The 15,303-nt window shown below is 54.8% G+C and overlaps 7 protein-coding genes across 7 annotated transcripts in view; 3 read left to right on the top strand and 4 right to left on the bottom strand.

The window, feature by feature from the left end:
* GUITHDRAFT_115035 (hypothetical protein) overlaps positions 1 to 2,423 on the top strand; it is a gene marked incomplete at both ends in the record, with an annotated part of 3,431 nt that extends 1,008 nt beyond the window's left edge. Inside the window, 6 exons of the mRNA XM_005825853.1 lie at positions 101 to 428; positions 475 to 1,567; positions 1,611 to 1,732; positions 1,819 to 1,959; positions 2,158 to 2,251; positions 2,371 to 2,423. Coding sequence (XP_005825910.1) covers positions 101 to 428; positions 475 to 1,567; positions 1,611 to 1,732; positions 1,819 to 1,959; positions 2,158 to 2,251; positions 2,371 to 2,423 — 1,831 coding nt within the window. The remainder of the gene's footprint in view (positions 1 to 100; positions 429 to 474; positions 1,568 to 1,610; positions 1,733 to 1,818; positions 1,960 to 2,157; positions 2,252 to 2,370) is intronic.
* Positions 2,424 to 3,569: 1,146 nt separating this feature from the next.
* Positions 3,570 to 4,976, bottom strand: GUITHDRAFT_143924 (hypothetical protein; the record flags this gene model as incomplete). The annotated part of the gene is made up of 1 exon (XM_005825852.1): positions 3,570 to 4,976. One exon carries the CDS (start codon positions 4,974 to 4,976, stop codon positions 3,570 to 3,572), a length of 1,407 nt encoding a protein of 468 aa, XP_005825909.1.
* Positions 4,977 to 6,247: 1,271 nt separating this feature from the next.
* GUITHDRAFT_143923 (hypothetical protein) lies at positions 6,248 to 7,004 on the top strand (the record flags this gene model as incomplete). Its single annotated transcript, XM_005825851.1, has 5 exons — positions 6,248 to 6,250; positions 6,492 to 6,593; positions 6,667 to 6,753; positions 6,812 to 6,890; positions 6,946 to 7,004. The coding sequence occupies 5 exons, from the start codon at positions 6,248 to 6,250 to the stop codon at positions 7,002 to 7,004; spliced, it is 330 nt and encodes a 109-aa protein (XP_005825908.1).
* A 407-nt stretch (positions 7,005 to 7,411) lies between these two features.
* Positions 7,412 to 8,614, bottom strand: GUITHDRAFT_115032 (hypothetical protein; the record flags this gene model as incomplete). Its single annotated transcript, XM_005825850.1, has 1 exon — positions 7,412 to 8,614. One exon carries the CDS (start codon positions 8,612 to 8,614, stop codon positions 7,412 to 7,414), a length of 1,203 nt encoding a protein of 400 aa, XP_005825907.1.
* A 1,747-nt stretch (positions 8,615 to 10,361) lies between these two features.
* GUITHDRAFT_175430 (RNA polymerase II subunit 9, RPB9) lies at positions 10,362 to 11,361 on the bottom strand. The gene is made up of 4 exons (XM_005825875.1): positions 10,958 to 11,361; positions 10,710 to 10,785; positions 10,563 to 10,655; positions 10,362 to 10,517 (listed from the first exon to the last, which is right to left on the bottom strand). Exons 1-4 carry the CDS (start codon positions 11,146 to 11,148, stop codon positions 10,467 to 10,469), a joined length of 411 nt encoding a protein of 136 aa, XP_005825932.1. The 5' UTR covers positions 11,149 to 11,361; the 3' UTR covers positions 10,362 to 10,466.
* An 84-nt stretch (positions 11,362 to 11,445) lies between these two features.
* Positions 11,446 to 13,268, top strand: GUITHDRAFT_154599 (hypothetical protein). The gene is made up of 7 exons (XM_005825849.1): positions 11,446 to 11,541; positions 12,513 to 12,591; positions 12,643 to 12,741; positions 12,792 to 12,898; positions 12,951 to 13,024; positions 13,077 to 13,121; positions 13,174 to 13,268. The coding sequence occupies exons 1-7, from the start codon at positions 11,461 to 11,463 to the stop codon at positions 13,199 to 13,201; spliced, it is 513 nt and encodes a 170-aa protein (XP_005825906.1). The 5' UTR covers positions 11,446 to 11,460; the 3' UTR covers positions 13,202 to 13,268.
* Positions 13,269 to 14,058: 790 nt separating this feature from the next.
* On the bottom strand, positions 14,059 to 15,009 carry GUITHDRAFT_76850 (hypothetical protein; the record flags this gene model as incomplete). The annotated part of the gene is made up of 2 exons (XM_005825848.1): positions 14,059 to 14,676; positions 14,902 to 15,009. The coding sequence occupies 2 exons, from the start codon at positions 15,007 to 15,009 to the stop codon at positions 14,059 to 14,061; spliced, it is 726 nt and encodes a 241-aa protein (XP_005825905.1).
* Between the last annotated feature and the right edge of the window lie 294 nt (positions 15,010 to 15,303).

The following is a 15,303-nucleotide window of genomic DNA, read 5'->3' as shown; positions in this document are numbered from 1 at the left end:
GCCACAACAGGAGGAGGAGGGAGCAGAGAGGGATGCAGGAGGGGGGGGAGAGGAGGAGGAGAAGGAGACGGAGGAGGAGGAGTTTGGGGCGTTTCGACAGCCACGCGGAGGAAGAGCAGGCGACCGTCACGGCAGCGCCGCTAGAGGAAGAGGAGGGCGCAGGAAGGGAGCATGAGGATGGGGGCTTCGGAGCTTTCGAGAGCCACGGGGAGGGGGAGGAGCAAGAGACCGTCACGGCAGCGCCACCACAGGAGGAGGAGGGAGAAGAGAGGGAGGGAGGAGGGGACGGCATGGAGAAGGAGGAGGAGGAGGCTGTTTGCTTGACAAAGGGAGGAGGGAAGAGGGATAGCTGCTGTAGTGATGTTGAAAGGCTACCGATGACATTCAAGGGATCTGGGAAGGAGCAGGAGGAGAGTTTGGTGGGAGAGGTATGAATCTTCTCTGTTGTTTTCACGACTGATGGTGTAATCTCAGTATCGGCAAGCCCAGAACGGCAGAGGAGATGATGTCTTTGCTGATGGTCGCGAGGAGGAGCAGGAGCTGGATCAGGAACGTGAGCAGGAGGAGGAGGAGGAGAGAGAGGAAGTGGATGAGGAGGAGCAGCTGGAACAGCTGGAGAAGCAGCAGCGGCAGGAGGAAGAGGAGCAGGAGGGGGCGGTGGAGGATAAGGTCCCAGTGGAAGGTAACGCGGTGGAAAGCTTTACGTTCTTCGGGTCGGAGGGGGAGGAAGCGATTGTACAGAGAGATGGGGAGGAGAAGGCGCGAGGGATGCAGAAAACCGACACACGGTTTGAAAATGCGCGGGAAATGGACGAGGAAGGGAAGGAGGAGGAGGAGGAGGAGGAGAACGAGGAAGAGAACGGGGAGGAGGAGAAGGAGGAGGAGAGGGAAGAAGAAGAGAACAAGGAGGAGAAGAGGGAAGAAGAGGGACAGCCCCAGGAAGAACAAGAGCGAGAGGATGTGGAACAGGAAGCAAAACAGCAGGACGGGGAGACAGTGGACACCAAATTGGAGGAGGAGCTTGTGAATGGCATCAGGAGCCCGGCGTGGGGGGAGGAGGAGGCGGAAGTGGCTGAAAGTCAGCTGCCGAGCTCGTCCTTCCAAGGTCAAGGAGTGACGTTGACAGGACAGGAGCCGGCGGAAGCACTCGATGCTGGTCAGGATGACGACGAGCGGGATGGAGGGGACATTGGAGGAGAAGGAGGAGAAGGAGGAGAAGGAGATGAACCTGGGCTTGAAACCATGGTACCGAATGATGAAGCGCATGTAAGGGAAGGAGAAGCGGAAATGTCTGTAGCAGAGAAGGAAGGGAAGGAGGAGGAAGACAAGGAGGAGGAAGCTTTCGGATCGTTCGGTGGAGCAGAAGCAGAGATGGAGGAACAAGCTGGAGGGGAGGAGGAGGACTTTGAGTGGGGAGGGACGAGCGCCTTTGACGACGCCGAAGGAGGCTTTAGTGAATCGCAGCAGGGCTCAGGAGGAGGAGGAGGAGGAGGAGGAGGAGGAGGAGAGAGCGGAATGGAGGGGGCTCACGATGCTGACTTCGGGACCTTTGCGGGGGAGGACGGAGGTAAGGCATCGACGCCCTTCCCTGTAGCTGACTGTGTGCTGAGACGACGCGTTCGGATCGTTCGGGGAGGAGGAGGGGGAGGAAACGATGGGGTCCGAGTGGCCGGCGGGAGCTGCTGGGGAGGAGCGAGGGGAAGTGGAGGAGCACGTGGCGCGACTAAGTTCTGTGCTTCTCCGCTCCTTCGGCGAGCATCTTAATGTCTGCGCTGCCCCCTCCTACCGTCTGCTTGCTAACTCGTGGTGATGTCAAAGATTGAGGATAAGGACTCCAGCTTGCCGTGGGTCAAGGACGTAGCAAGCAGCGTGCCTGTCTCTGAGGAGGAGGAGGAGGAGGAGGAGGAGGAGGTAGACGAGGACGAAGACGAGGACGAGTTCGGAGACTTCGAGGAGCCTGTAAGGAAGCGTCCTCTTGCTCTTCCTCCTTCCTCCTTCCTTCTCCTCCTTCCTCCTGCACCTCCTTCCTGTTGCTCCTGCTCCTGCTCCTGCTCCTGCTCCTGCTCCTGCTCCTGCTCCTGCTCCTGCTCCTGCTCCTGCTCCTGCTCCTGCTCTTCCTCCTCCCTCCTCCCTCCACCTGACACTCTCTCCGCACAGAGCGAGATCACTGAGGACGGGAGCAAACTCTTTGCGCTCCACCCTCCGCCGCACATGCTTGAGGGCTCTCTCCTCGAGCTGTGGCAGAAGCTCTGTAAGGACCGTGTCACAGGTGGGGAAGAGGTGGGCTGCTGCTGGGGTCTTGCTGAGCGCGGTCCTCAACCAGCACACAACATCGCCTGTGCTCGAGAGCAGTGGGCTGACTCCTCGCAGTGGGACCTAAGCCAACTCCTCCTCGTCGTCTTCAACTGCCAGACGTCTACTGAGAACAAGCGGCTCCTTTCCAACTACATCGGTTCCATCTCCCTTCTCTCTCCCTCCTCTCTTCTTCCTCTTCCTTCCTCTCCCTCCTCCTCCCGTTCTCCAACCTGCTTCCGCTTCTGCTTCCCTCCTCCCTTTCTTCCATGACAGTATGCAACCTTCCTTATCTCCCTCCCTTCTCTCCGCTGATCTCTTCCTGGCGTTTCTTGCCCTTCTCCCCTCACTCCGCCCCTCTCCCCATCCTCATCCCTTTACCCCTCCCCTTCCTTCCTCCTACCTCTCCTGCTTCTCTCTCCCATCTCTCCTCCTCACTGCTCCCTCTCTTGACCCTGCGCCCCCACAGGCCCCCACCCGGGCAGGCAAGAGCTCAGCAGCAGGACCAGCGGCAGTCGAAGCCCCGGCAAGGCAGCGAGGGGGACAAACTTAGGGAGGGTCAGCATGGGCGAGCCCGGGAGGGCAGTCGAGAAAGTCCAGCAGAGAAGTCCAGCAGCGCTGACAGCAGCAACAGCAACAGCAGCAGCAGCAGCAGGAGAAGGAGGAGGAGGAGGAGGAGGTGACAGCTGGTGGGGATGCGAGAGCTTCTGTTTCTCAGGTCAACTTGGCAGGGAGGAGGGAGGTGGCGCGAGATGTGACTGCTGAGTTGAAACTGAGAGGAACGCCGACAACTGTAACCTTCTGCCTCTCTCTCGCCAACTGCCCTCCTACTCCTCTCCTCCCCCTTTCTCCTCCTCTCGTGCCTCCTCCTTCTCCTCTCGTGCCTTCTCCTTCTCCTCTCGCTTCCACTCGCCAGCTGACGGTCTGGCAGTCCGTCAAGGAGTCGCCGGCATCACGTCACAAGGCTCTACGGACGAGCATCGCGCAGGCGCTGGGAGCTGGGGACTTCAACTCTGCTCTTGGGATGCTGCCGGATCTGACTTTCATGCTGGCGGCCGGGGAGCGTGTGACGGTGAGCAAGAGGTGAATGAAGGAGAGGAGAAGTTGATGATTCGATCAGGCGAGGTGAAGCAAAAGATGAAACTCTTGACATGTCCACTGAATGAAACTCTCTTCTGCTTTGGCGATCAAACAACATCTCTTCCTGCTCCTGCTCCTGCTCCTTCTCCTTCTCCTTCTCCTGCTCCTGCTCCTTCTCCTGCTCCCGCACCCTATCGTCATAGCATGACTCCTGTCCCCCATCGCCTCGCCAGGCTCTCGATCTCGTTGGGGTCGTCAAGACAGAGCTGTACGGCGATGGCGCTGGGCGGGTCGACGAGGGGCAGGACCATGGCGACGCTGCTGTCCTCCACCGACATGGAATTCATCCACCGGAAGTCAGCAAGCCCAGCGGGGGCTCCGAAGTGAGAGGAGAGGAACAAGTTTCCGGCCTTCGCCCATGAGTTCCAGCACAGCAGCTTCGGTACCTGCGCCCTCTCCCTGTTCCTCTCCTCCAGCAGCTTCCTGCTGACTTTCAGCTCGGCCGTCTGTGCGTCCACACAGCTCCGGATCCGACGAGCGACTGCTCTGACGTCATCCTCCATCAGATCTGCAACGGGGAGGAGGAGGTGGAAGTCTACGACGTGATTCCCCCACGCCTTCTCCTCCAGGCTTCGTCCTCGCATGTCCGCCAGCACCACGACCCTTGTCATGACCTGCCCCGCGCACCTCGTCCCAGCGAGCGCGCACGCGCACTCAGCTAGGAGGACGTCGTTGATGCTGACGTGGCAGTCGCCTTGTTGGATGCAGCTCCTCCTCTCCTCCAGCTCACTGCGCTGAAACGTGAACTGTAAGATCCTCGGGGAGAAGCCTGGCGATGGCCCGGGGTAGGAGAGGCAGCCCTCGAGGTCCAACACAGCCTGATCCTCCTCAACCGGGGCTGCTCTCCTCTCCACTGCCTGCTGGTAGAACATCGACCATGACGAGATGAAGGAAGCGTAGGACATGCCGTCACCTAGCACATGATGGAACCCAACGAGGAGGGAAGAGCCCTGGGAGCTTGCCTGGGACCTGAGCAGGTAGGACTGGAGGAGCGGCACCGAAGACGTTTGATAGACGCTCCTCTGAACTGTTGAGACAACCCACGGTAGAGTCGACAAGTCATCCATGATGTCCTCGGAGACTTTGACTGCTGTTAAGGAGCTTCTCTCCACCCCCAGCTGAAACTTCCTCCCGTCCTCATGCCTGACCACCCGCGAGCTCGCCTTCGGGAATAGCTGCATGGTCGAGTACAAGGAGCTGCACAGGAGCGAAGGGTCCAAGACACTGCGGAACTTGAGCAGCAGGAACTGAGGCTTGTGAGGGTGGTCGAGGAAGTAGCAGTCGTCTTCGGAGCAGGGGAGAAAGCTGAAGGAGGAGGGGAAGTCCTGTCTTGCGAGGTACGACAAGCAGGACTTGCTCACAGCACTCGTGCCCCCCTGAGCAACAGCCTGCTGCTGGCAGAGGACCAGCGCTGCTCTTCTGATGGCATGAAAGAGCTGAGTGTCGTCTCCCTGCTGCTTCAGCGCTTGCTCCAAGACCGCCAGGATCTGCTCCTTGTCCAACTTGTTGAGGACGGACTTCAGATCTTCAAAGTTCTCGCACATGACAACCTTGCAGTCCTCTCACAATCTCGTTGCTGCTTGCCTCTTGTCACATTCAAGACCTTTCCGCTGTCTTTTGCCGGAATGCTTTTGCCTGCAGCTCCTTTTCTCTTGTTCCTCTTCAGCTAGCAAATGTTCCTTGCCTGTTGGAATCCTCCTCAGGCTCTCCACTCACAAAATACTTGACAAATTTTGCCTCCTGCTCCTCCTGCTCCTCCTGCTCCTCCTGCTCCTCCTGCTCCTCCTGCTCCTCCTGCTCCTCCTGCTCCTCCTGCTCCTCCTGCTCCTCCTGCTCCTCCTGCTCCTCCTGCTCCTCCTGCTCCTCCTGCTCCTCCTGCTCCTCCTCCTCCCAGTGCTCCGGAGAGTCTTTCCGGAGTCACACTACGCCTTTTACTACAGCGACAGCTCCTCCTCCTCGTCGTCTTCGTCAGTTAGTCTCTTCCTGTTTCTCTTCCTCTTCCTCTTCCTCTCCCGCTGCCTCTTCTTCTCACCGTTCGGCTTCTCCTCCCGGCAGCTCCGAGCCTACCGCCTTTCGTGCCCGTAGCAAGCGGCTCCTTACATCCGAGCTCGCCTCGCCAGCAAGCAAACAGATCGGGGGAGGCATCAACTGCTAACTAGTTGGTCCTCGTACTGACTTATCTTGGATAACTAAATGCTCAGCGCTGGCGTTCGGCGGCGGCCGGAGTTCAACGGTTCGCCGGGCGCCCCCCGGGGCCGGGCTCGCTTGGTCCGGGACTCCGGGGCCCGTGCCGCCGGACTGGCTGAGTCAAGTCACCCCGGGCCCGGGGGGTCGACACCGGACCCGTACCGTCACTTTAGTTTCAGTGGGGGGTCAGGCGCTGAGTGGGCAGGATGCCATGATGAGTCGGAGGGTTCACTTGTAACGGTCACCTACCGGGGGGACTGAGGCGGCGGCGGCCAGTGACACCGTCCGTCGGAGCCGCCCTGAGTGGGCCCGACGCGATCCTGGCACTCAAGGAGCCGGGTACTTGAATTTTATTCAATGATTATTAGTTATGAGGTTGGGGGTTGGTCACGTTCTGGTTTATGTGAAGACCACCGGTCATATGTCGCTGACAAACTCATCCGCGAGTCAGATGGGGTGGTCCTTTCTTTCTGCTTGTATAATGGGGTAGGGGTGTATACCCTGACCCACTGAAATATGAAGGATGGAAGCTACACAATCATGGTAGGGTACTACCCCTTGCATCCGAAACTTGCATAGGGTGACAGCTATGCAGACAACAAGTCGCTTTCTATTGGTTGCGGCCTCCATGGTAAGCGATGAAAGGAGAGGAAGGATGAAACATGTTGTTGAGCTTGTCTGAGAGCTTCGAAGAGCTCTCTGCCCGTTCCTTGCTCAATCCGTGCCTTCAACTTCGAACTGTGTGCGGTTGTGAGGTTGCAGGGAGAGCGATCAAAGAATCGTATTTGTGCCTTTGCAACTCAACAGATACTCGAACTTTCATGATCACAACAATCAATGATGTATTCTGCTTACTCAAACATAAATTTCAGGTCTTCTTCACCGGTGTGGAAGGATTCTTCACCCCGGCCTCTTCTTTCGGCCTCATGGCGGGCAACAGAATCCCTGCAACCCCCGTCACATCGCGCAAGCCCGTAAGTCTGATGCCCCTCCAAGAAGCTCGATCGAGCATGTCGAGTCATCAGTTGGCATGACAGTTGAGTCCAGGCCAACATCGTTGCGCCTACGATGGTGGACATCAAGGTACAAGTCAAGGAGGGCGAGCCTATCGAGGGCGCGATGAGGCGGTTCAAGGTGAAAGTAGAGTCAACGCTTCCCATCGGGCCTGACGACTTGCGATTTCCTCCTCTAGATTGCTGTGAGCAAGTCCGGACACCTCATGGAGCTGAAGCGACGCCGCAGGTTTGAGAGCAACAACGAGAAGAAGATCCGTAAGTATTGCAGGGTAGACCGCTCCTCCCTCTGCCTGACCCCCTGCTACCTCAGGTAAGGACAAGGAAGCCAAGCGCAAGCGCAGCCAGATGCGCCGTCAAAGACAAATGTAAAGCTCTCGAGTGCAAGGAGAGCGGCACGAGGCCTGGGCTATGCTCTCAGCCTCTGCTGAGGTTACATGGAAGTAAAGGATGTCGACTGAGCTTGCGGCTCAAGTTGAAATATTATCCGTTCTTCCTTTGTGCTGTGCTCCTGACTCCACCGAAAGTTGATCGCCCGAAACAAACCATGACAAACAGTCAAATTGCAGTGTTGAAGTGAAGTGTGTTCTTATTCGATGCAACACAAAACCTCACAATGCAAATTGACCGCGATGAGCCTAACGATCGAGTTGGAGAATCAAGGATCAAGACAACAGAGCCAAGTGGCAGGCCTCTTATGGAGCAGATCCATAGTGCTGTGCTGACTAACGGCATCTTGCTCGATCAAGACGATTCTCAATCTGCAAGTGTGCCGGTCGTCAGGCGGCTGCAGGTGCAACCATCCTCCTGTGCATCTCGTGACGATGATGCGACCTCGCTCGGCTCTCCCGCACACGCCTCTGCGCAAGGTAGACCTCGCTGTCGGACCCGGACAGCACGGGAGGAGCTGACGAGCACTGAAGAGCATCGAGGATCGGAGGCATGCTGAGGGTGACAGGAGTGCTGGACCTCCCGACCTCTTGAGTCTGCAACCAAGTGTTCGTCCGCACGTCATAGAAGTTGTCGAGCTTGTTCATGGACCACGGGATGCCGTTTTGCCGTGCGACGGTACTGAAGTAGCAGGCGAACGCTTCCACCTCCTCCTGGTTCTGCGAGGCATCGATGTTGTCATAGGGCATCCAGGCACCGATCCAGGTCGGGATGTTTGTAGTCGCCGTCCACCCCACTGCGTCTCTGAAGACCTTGTTAACCCGCTCACGATCCTCAGCACTTCCGGTGCCTGCCCAGTACTTCTGTCCTCCTACCTGCTTGTTCGGGCCAGAGGCATACAGGTGCCATTCTGCCATGAGGTAATGCTGGCCGCTCGTGATGGACGTGTCGATCCTGGAGAGGGAGTCTGCATCCTTGGCCGGAGCTCCTAGAATGATAACTCGGTAGGCGTTGTTTCCTCCTGAGGTGCGGATGGCGGAGATGGCGCGACGAGTCCAGTCGTTGTACTTCGCTGGGTTGTCCTTCAGGTTACCTGTTCCGATCTCCGTGAAGAGGTTGAAGGCAAGCTCGTAGGGCTCGTCCTTGAGAGCCACCGCGACCCTCCTCCACCACTCGACAAAGTTTTCGCCCTGCGCATCTGTGGCTTGCACCTCTGACTCATCGTTGATCCAAGAGATGATGGGCAGAATGTCGTTCTGATACATGTCGGGCAGGATGGTTCGGTAGCCCTGGAACAGCTTGTTCAAGCTCGCGCTGTCGGCAAGCTCAGTGGAAGAGTGGAAGCCGAAGATATCTCCTCTCGTGCGCAGCCGGAGGTTCTTCACGCCCTTGGCCTTGAGGTCTGCCATGATCTGCGAATCATATTTCTTCATGCCATTCTCCGACTTGAAGAAATCCGTGTCAAACCCCCAGCCGATCCTCGCCTGGTATTCAGCGCCAGTGAGGGGGGAGGAGAAAGAGGTGGCAGAGGCGGTGCCGAGGGCAAGGGTCAGCAACATGAAGTACGCGGCGAACGCCACCGACGACGGCATGGCGCACGATGATGTCTCTTTGAACCATCCTCGTACTGATCCTTGAATTTCTGTTGGCGCGAATCTGATGATCGCATCGTTTCGGTCCGGCCAACAGGCTCGAGGAGCGAGAGCCTTTGATATCCAACAGTCAGGGGAGCACACCTCTGATTCCTTAAGTCAGCCTCTAAGTTAGAAGCTGTATCCATTGACCCCTACCTCTCTTGATGCCGCCCGCCGATCTCTCTGCGATGCTGACCAATGTGACTGAAGTGACCAAAGTGGGTCACATCTTGGTGTCTGCGATGTGGAGGGGTCTATGGATACTGCTTTTTACTTAGAGGCCGACTTAAAGAATCGGAGATGCCTTGAAAGGTACTAGCTCTTCAACAGCCATTTGACCACCTGTTTGACCACGGAGATGGTGGCAACTGCTGCTGGTGCTCCGTGCTCGCTCCATCCCTTAGCGCCGCTGCCTCTTCCCGATCTCGCCCGGGCGCGCCGTTCTCATCCCGGCGGAGTCTGATCATAGATGGAGCAAGACCTCAAGGCCAAGGGCGTGAAGAACCTCCGGCTGCGCACGAGAGGAGATATCTTCAGCTTCTACTCTTCGCTTTCACAAGTCAGCTGCCCTCCCTGGGCTACCGAACCATCCTGCCCGACATGTATCAGAACGACATTCTGCCCATCATCTCTTGGATCGCACACTTGGTTGCAGACTCAAGAGGTCGGGAGGTCCAGCACTCCTGTCACCCTCAGCATGCCTCCGATCCTCGCTGCTCTTCAGTGCTCGTCAGCTCCTCCCGCGCTGTCCGGGTCCGACAGCAAGGTCTACCTTGCGCAGAGGCGTGTGCGGGAGAGCCGAGCGAGGTCGCATCATCGTCCCGCCTGACGACCCTCAAATCTGATGATGGACTGTCGCTGGTGAAGAAGCGAGTCATCCAGTAGTGAATCGTCTCATTTCGTGTGAAATCGACCCATGACATGAAACATCAAAGGTGTCAAACCCTAGCGCTTACACCCTGAAGGTCAGTGTTGGTTTCTTTTGTGCAATCAGTCGAGGGGTCGACAGCGGAGTTCTGTTCTGAAAACAGCAGGCATCTCGTGAGAGTTATTTGACCCAAACAACGAGCAGTCGCTAGTGCCCTTGTCACGAAGCAGGCTTGTGGTCTTGACGGTCATCGTCGGAAGCGCTGAATAACCCTGTAATGCCCGCTTCATTACCTGGCTGAGTTATGATCAGGTACTTTGCTGCAGCGTTCGTGATCGTTGAGGTCATGTAGTTTAGCTCCTGCTGGTTTCCTTGACTAGGCTCAGCTGCTGCTTGTCCTGACGCCTTACGATATCTTTGGAAGTTTTCGGATCACCGTTACAAGTAAACGGTGGAGTGGGTTTCTAATGCGATTAGGCGGCGGAGTATGAGGTACCAGCTTTTCATGGCACCGTGATGTCTGCGCAGTATCTTCGATCCCCTTTGGCGCCCTCTGGGCCTTCCTGTCCTCCTTGCAGGAGCCTTGCGCTGCTGGTTTTGGTCACTATCCCCAACTCCCCAACCAGTCACGTCTATTCCAGCTCGGGTTAGTAAGAAAGCAGCTGATTACGCTGCCTCTCATGTTTTCCTTATCGTTGGCTTGGATGGAATAGCTGCTTCTTTGTCGCCTGCCTGAATTGAACTTGTTCAACAAAGCAAAATGTGTTCACAGCAGCGATAGGCGTACCGCGTGAGGCCATCAGTTTCACATCAGGTTGTTAAAGAACGTGTAGGGTGCTAATCTTAGTTGGTTTTATTTGGCAAAGTCACTGGATTCATCCCCGCTATGTGTTTCCCAACCAAGGAAATCAGCAAAGCTCAGGTATAGAACAAGAAAGCTGTTCACGTCAACATCATTCCATGCTTGACATTGACTTGCCATCTTGCTTCCACCTATGACAAAGTCACTCCTAACATTTCACAAACATGATCCCCTTACGTGTGGTTGCAACCACAGCAAACAAAGTAGAGCGAGATTCCTTGTTGAGGACCTGAGACAGCCTGCAGGTAGACAGCTTCTTTGTGATTGCACTGCAAGGCAAGATCCACCGTCAGGTGCTGTTCAAGGTATGAAGCTCAGAGTACCTTGGAGCATGTAACATGGCGAGTTCGAGGCAAGGTTGGATCTTGGGTGATGTCCGCGTTTACAAAGTCGTCGGCCCTTTTGTCCATCAACGCGTCACCGAGACATCAAGGGAGGGAGCAAGGAGGTCAGAAGAGGAGGAGAAGGAGAAACATCGAGACAGGGGAGCTGGTTCAGAGAGGAGCGAAAGAGGGAGTGTGGATATAGGAGTGCATGGCGTGACAGCAAGGAGAAGGGACCAGGTACGTACTTCATGGTATGTTGGACGACGTGTTTCCACACCATGGTACTCTCAGCATCAATACATTGCTTGCGGGATTTCGCGGAGACTATGCAGTTTGCAGCCTTGCAGACATAGACAAGTCTTGATTCTGTAGGATCTGTTTCATCTTTGACCTCCTTGGGATACATGAGATTGTTGCACTCATTGCAAAATTGCATAGAGGTTTGACGATCGTCCGCCATGTTGAGAAGTTGGGTGGTTGAATGTTGACCAATGAGAGCTGTAAGAGACGACAGCAAGCAAGCAAGAACAACTCTCTCCCTTCTTCCCCTCTCCTTCCTGATCACTCTATCTCCTCACCTGCTCCTCGTCCTCGTCCTCGTCCTCGTCCTCGTCCTCGTCCTGCTTCTCCTTCTCCTTCTCCCCTCCACTTCCCTTCCTCGCCCCTCGCACGATTATATCCCTCCTCCCCGCGATGACCATTGCCCAATTACCGTTTCGCGTGTAACGGTGTCCGGAAAGACGTGGCGATGGAAGCGGTGATGGGAATGGTGCCGGAGGACCCGGAGGCGCTTGCGGTATGGCTGGTTCGCTTCACGTCAATGCAGTTTGTAAGATATTCCCCTCTCCCCCCTTGTCGTATGTTGATGGAGGTGAAGATTGTAGTAGGATGAGCTGATGATGATGATGATGTAGATGATGATGATGATGATGGTGATGATGATGATGATGATGATGATGGTGATGATGATGATGGTGATGATGATGATGATGATGATGATGATGATGATGATGATGATGATGATGATGATGATGATGATGATGATGATGATGATGATGATGATGATGATGATGATGATGATGATGATGATGATGATGATGATGATGATGATGATGATGAGGACGATGACGATGATGATGATGATGATGACTATATGATGATGATGACTATATGAGGATGATGATGATCATGTAGGTGATGATGATGATGACTATATGAGGATGGTGATGATGATGGAGATGATGTAGTTTTGGTTATGGTGGTTATTTCCATTGTCAGGAAGGAATTTTGTTGTGACAGGTGTGATGCTTATGACATGCATGAGATATGCTGAGCAGGAATGGTGGGAGATAAAAAGTTTGATGGTTGAAGTAGACTGAAGGATATGATGATGGAAGAAAACGAAGAGATGTAGTAGTTCGTTAGTAAGAGACAGTGCACAGCGAGAATTAAGAAAAATGAACATTCAGAAAGTCAGATATCCTGTGTCTGCGACAAGTTTTGATCGAAAACGATTATAATCCCGTGATAGTTCTCAAGAGCGATGTCTAGGTAGTTCTCGAGAGACCTCTGAGTTATGTTGGAGGAAACATCATCCGTACACGGTCCTGCAAGTGCTGTGAGAGCCAAGAGCACTAGCTGAGATCTGAAACGAGCGAAACTCAGGAGGTAGGGCTGTAAGGAGGAAGAAGAAACAGAAGGAGAAGGAAAGAGGACAAATATAGAGGAGGTGGTGTATGGTTGACATGACCAGACGACTTGCTTTCTTCGCCTGTCCTTCCCTGACCAAACTCATCGCAGGGAATCTCATTCTTCACATCGATCACCCGTACTGACAACAATGGCGCGCTTGCTCTGTTAGGACTCTACGCTTCTTTCGGTACTTGTCACCTTGCCTGGTTTGTTTCTGAAGCTGAAATCTCCGTCTCAGGGAAACGATGCGAAGCTACAAAACTCTACTTTGTATTTTTGCTCCTGTCATGCGTGACGGATTTCATTTGGATGTATATATACGGGAATCAGATATCAGGTCGACCACAACAGGCTCGGGAAACTAGCAGCGTCTTACCTTCGCAACAGGTGCTGAGATGCAAGAAGCGCAGAATGAGTGGGAGGATTACGCGTTTCCTCCCGTTGGAACAGCCAAGTTTGTATTGGGAATGTCTATCATACAATTCATGATCAAGGTTGCTCCTGTTCTTTGCTGACAGCGCTGTTGATTTGTGTCCTGCCCTACAGATTGTTTCGATTCCCTTCACATACAAGCTCTTTTCCAGCATGGACTCAAGTTTGCCGATCCCGCAGGCTACCAGGCGAGAAACTCTTCTGTGGTTGATTGCGAGTCTGATGAACGTGTCGTGGCAGTGCAAGAGGATATGGCGTTGCTTCTTATCAGAGTGATGCCAGCTATCAGGTTTGGTTCCTTTCATCTTGTTGTAGACAACGTTTGATGAGGGTGCTCTCAGAACTCTGGGAAAGACGAACTTTGATCGTGCCTGATCTAAGATTGAGTTTTCATTTTCTAGTTCACACAGGAATAAAGTACAACTATTCATGCACCGGGAGTGCTGGTAGAGGCATTGGTTGCATTCTTCTTCTTATGCTTCCTCCTCTTCTTCTTCGCGCTCACTTCATGAACTTACGTAAGCATTTCTCTCAGCGCTTGTCAGCTAGTTGATTTACCTTGCTGCTTCGGTTTTGACGGCTTCTTGACTGATAATGGGTTTACTCCTGTACGTCCATGTTGTCAGGCATGCTTGTGTATCCTCCTTGTTCCCTGCCCCCGCGTTCTCAACCTGATCTCTTCCCTCCGCCACCATATCCTCGTCCTCGTCCTCGTCCTCCTCGTCCTCGTCCTCGTCCTCGTCCTCGTCCTCGTCCTCGTCCTCCTCGTCCTCCTCGTCCTTGTCCTCGTTTCCATTCTTATATCTCTGGTCCTCCTTCTCGTCCTCCTACCTCTTCTTTCTGTTTCCCATCCACCTAACAAAACTTCTCTTCCTCGCCATGGCCCTCTACCAGCTCCTCGTCCCTACCTTTCGGTCCCTTCCACTTCTTGGATGGTTTCTCCTCCTCCTTATCGTCCTCGCTATCCGTCAATTTCCTCTTGATTGTCTATCGTCTCATGTGAATTGAGAGGGACAGGAGGAGGATGGGGAGATGGAGGGAGGAAGAGAAGGGAGGAAGAGAAGGGAGGAAGAGAAGGGCAGGGGAGGACGAGGAGGTCCAGAAGGGGAGGGGGATGATAAGGACGAGGAGGGGAAGAGGCAGGCGCGGGGTGGGGCAACAAGAAGGTAGAGGTTGGGTACCTTGATTTCCTTTGGGCTTGCGCTGCACTTTTCTTTCTCCCCTACCAAAACGCATGAGGGGAGAAAAGACGAGGAGGAGGACGACGACGACGACGACGACGACGACGATGATGATGATGATGATGATGATGATGATGATGATGATGATGATGATGATGATGATGATGATGATGAGGACGAGGACGAGGAGCAGCAGGAGGGCAAGGAGGAGGAGGAGCAGGAGGAGCAGGAGGAGCAGGAGGAGCAGGAGGGGAGACGCTGCTATAGGAGGCAAACTCACTTTTCTTGGCTCCCTCCAGCGTAGCTGCTGACGGGGGATCGAGTGCTATTCTCCCCGACCCCTTGTTGCCCGTGATGTACAGCAAGGGAACAGCCTCCACCTTCCTCAAGGCTTCTTTGAGGACTTTGTCCTGCGTCGCTACCACATAGTGCTGAGGGTTTCCGTCTGCCACTATCCTCTGAATACACTCCCTCGCCAGCCCCTCGGGACACTGGCATCGAATGCATTCGTAGCGCTTGGCTATGAGGGAGGCGCCGGAGACGGCGTCTCCTATCTTCGATAGCTCCTTCCTTACACAGTTTGTGACTACAAGGTTGCAAGGGGTTTGGAGCAGGGCAGGGACGGCTTCTTTAAGGTATAGCTTCAGGTCCAGACCTGCCTGTCAAGGGAGGGTCAGGGCGATGGCGAGGAGAGAGGAAAGCTTGGGAGGGGCGCGGGAGATGAAAGGTGGAGAGCAAGAGGGAGAGCATGAGACGAAATTAAACTCCGCTGTTCCTTCCTGCTCCTGCACTTTCTCTATGTAGGAAACGAGAGGGAAGGATGGGGAGGGAAAGGAGTCAAAATGACAGCGAGCGAGTGGCAACGGAGCGGCTCAGCATCAAACCTGCAAGAAGTTGCCGTCGCAAATGACTCGGTAGGGAGTTTTGAAGCCGAAGGTGTGGTTGTACAGAGACATCAGCTTCCGAACTTGCTTGCTCTGCTTCACTTTCATCTTGTCTCTGGTTTCCTCTTGATCTACCTGCCGCCCCTGTCAAACCCTCTACAAGTGCGGCAAGGTCACTCTTTCTATCCATAGCAACCAAGATCCCTGCTTCAACTCCGCCCTCTCTCCTCGTCCGCTGTGTGAAGTCCCCTTCCTCACCCCTCTCGTTTCTCCTCTCTCCTCAATCATCCTGATTTTCCCTCAACCGCTTCGTCCCTTCACTCCTCCTTGGTTCTGCCTCTCCTGCCTCTCCTGCCTCCCCCCCCGTCCTCCTTCCCTCCCTCAATTTTCACGTGCGCATTT

The sequence above is a fragment of the Guillardia theta genome (genome assembly GCF_000315625.1).
Source record: "Guillardia theta CCMP2712 unplaced genomic scaffold GUITHscaffold_80, whole genome shotgun sequence".
Taxonomy (NCBI): domain Eukaryota; class Cryptophyceae; order Pyrenomonadales; family Geminigeraceae; genus Guillardia; species Guillardia theta.
This window is presented reverse-complemented; position numbering and strand designations above follow the sequence as displayed.